Raw genomic sequence first — 11,367 nt, 5'->3', positions numbered from 1 at the left:
CAATATAAAGTTGACAAAATTGTCTATTTTTAAGATTTGCATGTGTCAATCTCGTATGTATCTATTTGTAGGATTAACGTACATATGTGCATTAATTTATTTCATAACTAGCTGAACGAACAGACTTCGTACTGTCAAAAGCTTACAGGGTTTTTTTTAATTTTTTTTCTTTACTATTAAAACCTTCCGTGGGCCTTAAGGAACATACAAAAAAATTAATTAGCCGAACTGGTCGAGCCATTCTATATAGATGGAGTTTTTTAAAAAAATACAATAATAAAAAAAAAATACTTTATTTAATCACAAGATCATACTTAGTTATTTCCTTACAAATGACATACAGCAAATGTTTGAAAACTAAATCTATGACTACCTCAAACTAGGTTCGTAATCTCGTTCGTCGTCTCTCATAAAACATATTCTAGAGCAGCTTCTAAGTGCATACCCAGTTTGACGATGAAATTAAGTTAATAATTTTGTTTCCATTCTCGCACGAAAAGATAAGAGACATCATTACAACACTTGATCTTACAATATAATGATTTGCTCGTACCCATATATATTTAAAACACCTATGTATACATGCACTTACAGACGTGAAATACTTTGCAATTAATTTATATGAGAGATTAGTCCAATTATACCTTCATTATTTAATTCTCTTTGTACTATTAATTAGAATCAAAATTATATACACATTTGTAAGTGGGAAAGTACGGTGTTTTACAAATTATGAGTGTATTGGTTGAATACAGCACACTACCTATATTTTTACAATATTTATAGTACCTACAATTAGATAATTTCTTTTTGTACTCATAGGTATATCATGGAAGTAATAAAAATATCCATTATTATTTTAGTGCTAGTTGAAATTCAGGGAATTAATAATTTGGAAAATCACGTTAAAATGCAGTAAACATATGTATGTTTACATTGGTTTAGTTTCAAGTAGATATTACAAGGTATATTAAGCTTGATAAATTATCAGTATTTAAGTAGTATGTAAGTCATTAAAAGTAAAATTGTTTATTTTCGTGTCTTCATGGAGTTTTTATAGGCCAGTGATATCATCTATCAGCGTTTTTTGTACCTGTAAACAAAAGAAAAACAGAAATTATTTTCCTTCATATAACTTTACACTAAGATAAACTTTATTTTTGAAGTTTAATATCTCTCAAGACTTGTTTATTGTTATTACTTTACTTTCATGAATAATTAACTACAATACGATAAAATACTACAGTTCCAACGTTTATAAGAAAAGATAATTATTTCAATCTGAATCATCGGTACCTACTCAAGTTTAATACATAGGACGCACATCGATTACAGGAAATATGAAGAACTTGACTGGTATAAAACTCGAGGTACCTAATTGCTACTAATTACACTGTATCGTCTTTAGTCTGTTGTATTTGAATCGGGTTATTCCTGTACATAAACAACAATGTATTAAATCTTAAGACTGAGTTTTTTCGCGTGTACAACTGTGTTCATCATGAAGTAATAATAATAAGTATGTTGGTTTATATTTATATACGAGTACTACTAGCTGACCCCGCAAATGTTATTTTGACATATATGTTAATAACCCCCTTAATCCCTCCCCTCTACTTATAACTTAGGGGTATGAAAAACAAATGTTGGCCGATTCTCAGACCTACCCGATTCGAAATAGATTTTAAGACGATTTCATAGTATCATTATGCGTCAACCTGCACTTATTGTTAGTCTTACAATCGTAATGTCTGTATGTACACTTACGAACTAGCGTGAGCTGTAGCTGTCGCTGTGGCTGTTGCTGAACTACCACCGTAGTTACCACCGCAGCCACCACCGCAGCCTCCGTGTCCATAGCCCCCTTGGTTGCCACTGTATCCTCCATGCCCACTATAGCCAGGGCTGCCACCGCCATAGCCACCACCGCCGCCGCCACCGCCCCAGCCACCACCTCCATTATAACCGCCTCCGCCGCCACCACCACCGCCGCCTCCGCCGCCGCCGCCCCAACCAGCACCTCCGCCGTATCCACCGCCGCCTCCGCCACCACCTCCCCATCCGCCACTATTGCCATAGTTGCCCTGGTAGCCGTGGCCATAGTTATGTCCGCGACCTGAAACGAAAGGGGTTTTATATATTTTTTTAAATTTCATACTACATAGGTACGGCATAGCAACTATTTATCATAGGTCTCTATGTGTGCGTATATACATATACAAGCAAATGCCAATGAAACTATTGTATGTGTAGTAGTAACTATTCTTTGTAAAGTCAGTAAAGAAATAAAGTCTGTCGCGTGAACGTGATGATTTTTTATTTGACGAATTTGATTTTATTTTAACTTGCATTGTCATGTTTAAAACTCACGTGACTCACCTTTTGATACACACAGGCAATTATTACATCTCTACAATCTTTACGCACAAAAAAAAATTTTGAGACAAAATAATTAGAATCATGGATTATCAGTAAATTAAAAATCATAAATTCGTATCTATTCATAGACCATTAAAATTAATATAAAAAAACTGTTTTTATTTTACGCTTCGTGACCAGTTTTATAATGGTAGTGTAAAAAATATTTTTACAATAGAAATACTTGAAAAAAATTATACTAAATTATTATATACAGCTCATAAATATGACCTTTTAATTTAAAGTTTTAGTGTTTATTGGAAGAGGGCACTTTAGAGTTATTTTTTGCGTCTCGTTAATATATGTTGTTATGTTCTTACAGTCTTAGCTCGAGCATATCTAAAAGCGTAACAAAAGTTTAATTATTACCATAAAAAACTATAAAACGTAAATTGGAATAATAAGAGCAATTTTGGGTTTTTCACATTTTAGTGATTTCCCTATGAGAATATATTCGAAAAATTTTGAGTAATTAGTTCGCTTTTGAATATTAAAGTTAATATAAGATTGCTGTGTGGTGTCGGCAGTAAAGAATATAGCCACCCCCTCTCTTCCCGTGGGTGTCGTAAGAGGCGACTAAGGGATAACACAGTTCCACTACCACCTTGGAACTTAAAAAGCCGACCGATGGCGGGATAACCTTTCAACTGCTGGCTTTGAAATACATAGGCCGAAGATGGGCAGCAGCGTCTTCGGTGCAACAAAGTCAGCCCTGCGGTCACCAAACTGCCTGCCCAGCGTGGTGACTATGGGCACCACACGCCTGACCGTGAGTTCACGCCATTTTTGACGCTAACTTGGAGGCCTATATCTAGCAGTGGACTGCGTTAGGCTGAAGTGAAGATTACACGTTTTAAAATGTTTTTATCTCCACATATGATCTAGCTGATCTCTGTGATATATTTGGTGTTCGTCGCACCGAAAATGATACAAATCATTTAAAGGTTAAGCTGCTCTATAAGTTCCTAAAAATTATTAACAATTTATGTATGTCCAGATTATTTTTCGGCACTAATGTACAATCGATCTATAATTTAAAAGGTATCGTAAGGTCACGTAAGCTATCAAATATCGTCGCTCAATAAGGAGAAACGTACCAATCTGTCAAATATGGTAATATTAATCAACAATGATTTTTATATTTAAGATTCTTGTTCAATTTTTTTTGTCATGTCACATATACAAGTCTCAAATTTTATATATTATGTCTCAAAATCGATATTTATATTAGGTAAAAAAAAAAGTATAATTCTATTGTAGTCTTCTTAAAATATCGAAATTAAATGTTACTGTTGATTTGAGACAAAATTAACATAATTCAATCGTTATTACTAAAAAACAAAATTATTATTTTTTATTTATTATAATCCGCCCGCTTCGGAACTTTATCGAAATAAATTTCTATATTTGCTAATTTGATTGAGGTGCTCTCTATGTAGCATTCTTTATAACCTAAAGATAAAACCAGTCAATTATAATTTTGAAAAAACCGTTAGTTTTTTAGATTTATATGTTTATCGAATAACGAAAAAATAAACTGAATATTTACTCTCTTCTTTGACGACTTTTACAATGATGGTTTTTGTCGGTTCTTGATAACCACCGCCAAGGTGATAGTCACCACCACCGCCGTAGCCACCACCATAACCTCCTCCATAACCTCCCCCGTATCCTCCCCCATATCCTCCACCAAAACTAATACTGTGGCTATGCCCTCCTCCTAACCCAAGACCTAATAAGTGTTTCAAATGGCGCTTTTGTCTGTTCAAATGAGCTGGTCTTTCTTGATCTTCCAGTTTCTGTAAAAACATCATTTTAATATTAATTTTCTTATTTATTTATTATATCTATTTAAAATACAAAGAATCTTAACTAGAAACATTTGCATTCAACGGTGTGACAAAAAATCAATTTTGACACCTTTTGTTGCACAGAATTAAAAACCTATTAATTAATTAAAAATAGCATGGTGTAGCTTAATTAAAAATAGCATGGTGTCGTCTCTTGTCAAAGATTTTCATTGTAATATGAAACTTTGAATAGTTACGGGTCTCTGTAAAGAACTCACTATAGACGGCGCCACGGTTCGCTTAAACCGAAAATAAAAATCATCATATCAAAAATTTCGCTCTAGCGGGTACATCGTTCCATAGCTTAATTGGCTAGAGCGCCGACACGGTCAGTCGGAGACGCGGGTTCGAATCCCGCTGGAGCGGTCAATTTTTGATATGATATTCAAAAATGTTTAGAATTCCTAATGTGAGGGTAACAAAAAATAAAATCGTACATTAATATGGTCCTTGACCAACAGGTAATAAACCACACGTAAAAATCATATTCTAAGTTACGAGAGTAAATGATAAAACAAGTTTCCGAGCATATTTCCCACTTAGAAACAAAATTAGCTCTTTCTAATAAGAAAGAATAAAAGATACTAAATAAGTTCTGATTAGTTTCTTTTACTGCAGTATGTTTTATAATGTAGATAAATAATAGTACCTACAATGTGTTTACAATATTATGGTATATTTTTAAATAAGGATATAGTTCAAATATATTCTTATTACAAACATTTAATAATTTTTATATTTCAAAATTATTACCTGAACATAAATAGGTTGAGGATTTACATTCAAAGCTTTGGGTTGGGGTTGCGGATTTTGCTGAGCAAGAAGCACTAGAATCGGAAACTGCCGAGCGCGGTCAGTGACGTGAGTCTTTGATTCCCTAGGAGGAGCTAAAACTGGAGCGACGAGAACCACTCGCTCCCCCCCTCCTAGGGTGTTATCGTTTACCGAGGCGAAGGCGACCGCCGCCAGCGCCAGCACGCTCACTACACTATGGAGTCCCATTGTGATTACTGGCGAAGGACTCACGCTGCCGACCTATATATAAGGCGGTTTTTCTATCAGACGCGATCGCACGTCACGGATCGTGTCAGCGTTGTCGAGCAGGACGTATTCTACGATGACGTTATCAATGAAATACCTAATAATAAGATACAATTGATATTTGTGATGTTTTCGTTCATCATAAAACATAATGCGAATAAATTATTTGGCGAAAGTACGTGTTTTCTTCTTATTTGCGTATTCTAAACACGTATGTATCATCATATGTATGTATCATCATATGTATCAGGTTATTCTTCAAACCGGACGTTGTTTAGTATTTTTGTTCATATTTTGTGGCAGTTTTTTTGTCGCTTAATGATTTATCTTTTAGTAAACAGTAGATCACAAGCGGGTTCTTTAATCATATTTTGGATTTAATTATAGGAAGATTTTTCGTAACTATTTCTTATTATTCAAATTGTTTCTTTCTCTTAAAGATGATTACAATTATTTATGGGAACGTCTTCTATCTTTTATTTTATTTTTAATTGCATACACATTGTACTGAATTAAAAAAAAATGTTATTTGCAGGCTAAATTATTGTAAGTAATTATTCTTAATACAATTTATAGAAATCATATAAGGATGTATATCAAATACACACATAAGGTATTTCTTCGAATATAAGTACCTGCCTAGTCAGTAACGAGACAAAGAAACGATGTACGTACATTGATATCAAAGCTTAATAACATACAATGCTAATCTACTCGTAATACTAAATAATTTTACTATCGCGATAGTATAATTATCTAGAATCAGATTAGCATAACCATCATTTCCAGTTAGATGATGAGAAAAACCGAACGTTTTTATGGAAAAAGGGTTTCCCTTGTTACATCTTCTTTTAATTTTATTTATTTGAATTATTATCGTGACTTTGATTTCTTATTTGCGTTCATTTTGATACGTGTATAATTTCACGTTAATTTAGGTAACTTTATGGTTAATGAAATAAAGATATATTTTGATTAAAAACTTGTAGTGGTTTTATACGATATTAAACTTAATAATTAATTGATATTAGGCATAATTATAGAATTCGAGTCCCAATTGCGATCCTTTAAATAAGATGTTATGTAGGTGTTGTGGATCACGTTTCGCGTAAAAAAATCATAGGCCCTTTTTAAATTTAATTGTCTTAATATATGAATTACTCTGGCAAGGTAAGTTCTACATAACCATCCCACACTATTTTTTTAGCTCTAAAAGTTGATAAAGTGAAATATTAATACAGATAGTATTAGCCACATACAACTCAAGAAACGTAAGAAACAAAGTTTTTCATTGTAAATTATGTCCGTGTATGCGCGCTCACTAAGGGTGTCATGCGGAATGAGTCTTATCAACGTAGCTCGTCTATTTACACAGAGCCAAATTTAAAAGTTAGCTAGGAATTTTTGTACACACGAAACGTGATCGATAACAACTACAGAACACCCATTTAAAGGAACGCAGTTAGGAGTCAAACACTGTATATTTTACCTTATACCAATTTATCTAGCTTGGTTAGTCCACTGATAGGTAAAAGTAAGTATAACTAAAATTTTTGTAAGGACTGCCATAGTTTACATTAAAATGTAACATGTATTGAATAAATGTAAATCTTGTGTCTTTTCATATAGATTATTAGAATTTTTTGTTATTAAAGGAAGCGTCTACTGTTACACACTGTGGTTGAAGCATCTGCGCTTCATATCAGATTTTTATTGTGAAATACTACACTAGCGTAGCCAATTACTTATAACTTTATTCGAATCTATACTAATAAATGGAGAGCCAATTTTTTTGTTCGGTTATACTGCGAAAACTACTAAACCGATCGGAATAACACTTACACCATAAGATGCAGAGTGTTTCGGAGAAGGTTTTAGTATATGATACAAGTATGTTGGTGGTTACTTATCGTGTGAAAATATGGCCAGAGAGAGGTTGCTAGTATTATATATTTAATTCATTGAATTGATGCAGTGTTTACGTTATTTTTCCTGATAAATTTTAGTTGCGGTTTGTAAAAACATTTTTCGATTTATATCTAGAAATACACTTTATTTATTTCACTCGAGAGTAATATATAATATTTAATGATTGTCAAGAAATACTTGGGTATAATTTAAAATTAAAAATAATAAGTTAGACAATATTTTATTGAAATATAAAATTACATAAATAGTTTTTTTTTGTCAACAACATAATCGTATTTTTTTTATTAATAGCTACAAAAACTAATCATAATTATAATCATATATAGCTATAAAAAGGAAATCCCCGAATGAAGTGCTTCAAACTAGCATAACATTTTAAAGTTATTCATTGACGTAACATTATAAGTCTATGGGCCGGTTTACTAGTTGTGGATAACGCTATTTCATGGATGGCGGTATCCGATAATTAAAAGTTTTTGATTCATTGTTCTTTTTTACCATCGAAGTCAACTATATTTATGAGATATTTCTATGCATATGTATTAATCTTAAAGTCATAGTTTATTAATTGAGAAAAAATAGGTCCTGATGACTTATTCCACCTCTTGCTGTCAAAGTTTACTAAACGGTGAAACTAACCCTAAGCGTATTATAAAGTACTCTATGGAACTCTTCACGTGGAAGACAAACTTGCGTTTAACCACTTTTACGAGTTTTCTGACTGTCGTGGATCTCAGTTTAGCCTTAGATTAAATCAATCTCTTTTCTGAAAACAGAAAATATCTTTTTAACTTCGTTTGTAGGTAATGAAAAAAATAGTTTTGAATTACGAGCGAGACGTTTTCAAAATCTAATATGTGACCAATGCCCTAAGCTCTGATCAAATATATTGGATAAGAAATTGGGTTAAGTTTACGAGATTATTTTGCCCAATTTGTGTTTAATTCCTCGTCTAATACAGAGAGGGGTTGGTGAATCTTAATTTTTGTTTGGCTTTTTTATATCAATTATTGTGTATGGTATAAGACAAACCGTCACAAAATTTTAAAATGCTTTACCACTCATAGTATTAGATTAATAATATTTTTTTTTATATTAAGTTTAAAATAAACAGATGAGTAATAGATTTTATAAAATTAATCGAAGGTGATTGTTAAGAAAGAATTAATGACAAAATTAAAATACTTAAAACTGATTTTATCTTAGATTTAAAAGTTATTTATGTCCACTTTCGTTTTAGTATAGTTACCTAATGCTATAATTGATTACGTTTGTAAATGACTTTAGTTCACCTTTTTCATAATTATCACCATTACAACTTTTTTCTTAGCGTCGTATTAGCTTAGCATAAAAATCAAAACCGATTTTTAACCTCATTCTTAAAAAAAATATTTGTAAAAATAAAACAAAAATTCGATTTGAAAAGTCTATAATTTTTTTTAGTCTTTTTTTTATAAATGTATTAATTTGGAGAAAAACAACTTATGTTGTTTTCCGATTGCACGCGCGATTTGAGCGAGCGCGATTGATGTGTTGAGACAAACATAATAGTTTTACATAAAATTTGTTAGCAGGTCATAAAAACATCTTTAATGATACAAAATCACGTAGAATTCTAAAGCAAATTAAAAATATGACCGATGTAAAGCAAATTCGTACTTAGTACCCGACCTTCCCACCGGTGACATAAAAAAATATATATTTTAGGTAAATTTAGATATTTATGGACATGTTGATAATATACCTTTTTTAACACTAAACGATTAAGTTGAATAAAAACTCCTATATCGTCATTGTCAGTATTTTTATTATAAATCTCGTTCTTAATTTATACATTTTTTTGCTTCTTAATTATGACGGGTTCTATAACAATATAATGATGAAATTTTGTATGGAAATTTGTTACTGTTGAAGCTAAAACGATAAAATTTTGTATTTAAGCTTTTGATACAAAGTAAGTGTGTTATCTCCAGAATAAGTAAATACTTATACTAAGCTATGGCGCTGTTCAAAGTAACTATTTTACTTGGACGAATTCGCTAACAAAAGTTAGTTCCTTTTAAACCTAAAAAAAACATGAAAAATAATTATTTTTCAAACGCTCTTTTAATATGTTATTAAAAATGTGTTATTTTTTATATATGTATATTATTATTTATAGAAAACCCCGTGATGTTTATCGATGTTTAAGAATAACATACGATTATTTTAATATCAAATATTTCAAGGTTATAATATAATTATAAATTAGTTGGGTTTTTGTTGTCAGTATTACTGCATTCGTAATAACCAGGTGTGGCCATTTATACATAGGTCGTTAACCTAATATACAGCATGTAACCATTTTGTCACTAGAACACATTTTGTCACTAGTAGTATACCGCTTTATAATAGCTTATTGTTATTTAATTTAAAACTGACATAGGATTTCATAAGATATCTTGTTCAATGTTATTTATTTTTATTATTGTTATTTAGTGTATCTTTAATCACATCGACGCTTGAAAGGCAACTCTTGCTAAGCGACATTAAGTAAACTTTACAGGAGAGCGATTTAAAGTACAAATATAGATAAATAAAAAATCATAAAAATTTACCTGTTTGATTAAAATGATGTTAACACTCGTAGAAATCATTTTTTATAGATATCCACATTGGTAAAATGAAATACCTGATACTTTTATAAACACGGGTTTGTGTCGGTTAGATTTACCTGATTTGATAAACAGGTAAATTTATCTAAATAATTACTGTAATATGTGCAGTAACATGCAAAAATAGGTAAACTTACTTAGTTTAGAATTTTGATACAGAAAGATTTATCTAAAAAGATCTGATAGTTTAAAATAAATCAAGTAAATTTACCTAAGCATTTATTAATGATTTTTGTGATTATGGAAATTCTATCTTAGTTATTAAAATTACACCAAACGTAACTTCGTAACTGACTAACCTAACCAAGAGCTCTGGGTTATTTATCATGCACGAAAATAAATTAAATAAATTATTATTGAATAATCGTCTTTATTGAAAATTAAACAAATATGCGCCGTAGTGCCGACTATACAAAATAAATAATGAAACTAATCATGCAATAGTATTCAGTCTGAGATCTTTTTTTTTATTGGAAAATTGTTATCACAGTCGCAATTATAAATTACACGATCATTTTAATCGCTCACTTTCAAAAAAAATATAAGTCACATTTTTAGTAAATGAATTATGAATTTTTAATAAAATAACTATTAAACATAGTAAACTAAACAAATAAAATTCTTGTAAAATAATAGCAAAATTAATTGTTATGATGATAAGTGTAAATTTTTTCGACATAGTTATTACAAGTGCTGTCCTTAATTACTATAATAACAAGGGACTGAGGATAAATAAGAAATATGTTGTACAAGTAAAAATATCTAAGCTCTAATATACTTCCACTTTATTTCAAGTTAACTTGTATAAATGCCACTGTCACAAAATATATTAACAAGTTAAAATACATAAACCACATAAATAACAATTGATTTCTGTAGGTAAAATCTACTAAGTGGTTTCAAAGGAAAATTTCATAACAAGTGTAGTTACGGAAATACAAATAAATGAATAATTATATACATGAAAACCACACTAAGTTCATATTCCTAAGCTTATGAATATCGTAACTGCTGGATATTCTTAAAATGACTTTTTTGGTTGTTTAGTAAGCACAAAATGTAGATCTGACCGAAATCATGCAATAGATATCGCTTAGATAAGCGAAAACAAAACTCATCGCAGAGCTATGAGATACAGACCAAAAAAACGCAGAAAAATCTGGAGATTCGAATGGTATATATAACTCATTTTACGGATTTATGTCGGTTAGTAAGGATTGCCTTTCAAGCTTCGATATATATGTAACCATTTTATACTTCAGCTATCAAGTAGGTATGTAAGAGATTATTATTTTTTTAATTAAAAAAAATGTCAAAATAGTTATTTCAAGTTCAAGTCTATGTACTCATACTCGTATATTAATTAATACTTACTAATATATTAATATCGATTTTATTTAACAATAGTGTTGACTATTACAGAAGTTAGTTGTAGAATAATAAGAGTCTGCTTCATACCATAATTAAACACTAAG

At 30.8% G+C, this 11,367-nt stretch overlaps 1 protein-coding gene across 1 annotated transcript; it reads right to left on the bottom strand.

Moving 5' to 3' along the window:
- Nucleotides 1-280: 280 nt before the first annotated feature.
- On the bottom strand, nucleotides 281-5,283 carry LOC123655684 (glycine-rich protein DOT1-like). The gene is made up of 4 exons (XM_045591443.1): nucleotides 5,022-5,283; nucleotides 3,968-4,217; nucleotides 1,768-2,116; nucleotides 281-1,093 (listed from the first exon to the last, which is right to left on the bottom strand). Exons 1-4 carry the CDS (start codon nucleotides 5,268-5,270, stop codon nucleotides 1,078-1,080), a joined length of 864 nt encoding a protein of 287 aa, XP_045447399.1. The 5' UTR covers nucleotides 5,271-5,283; the 3' UTR covers nucleotides 281-1,077.
- Nucleotides 5,284-11,367: the final 6,084 nt, after the last annotated feature.

The sequence above is a fragment of the Melitaea cinxia genome, chromosome 1 (genome assembly GCF_905220565.1).
Source record: "Melitaea cinxia chromosome 1, ilMelCinx1.1, whole genome shotgun sequence".
NCBI lineage: Eukaryota > Metazoa > Arthropoda > Insecta > Lepidoptera > Nymphalidae > Melitaea > Melitaea cinxia.
This window is presented reverse-complemented; position numbering and strand designations above follow the sequence as displayed.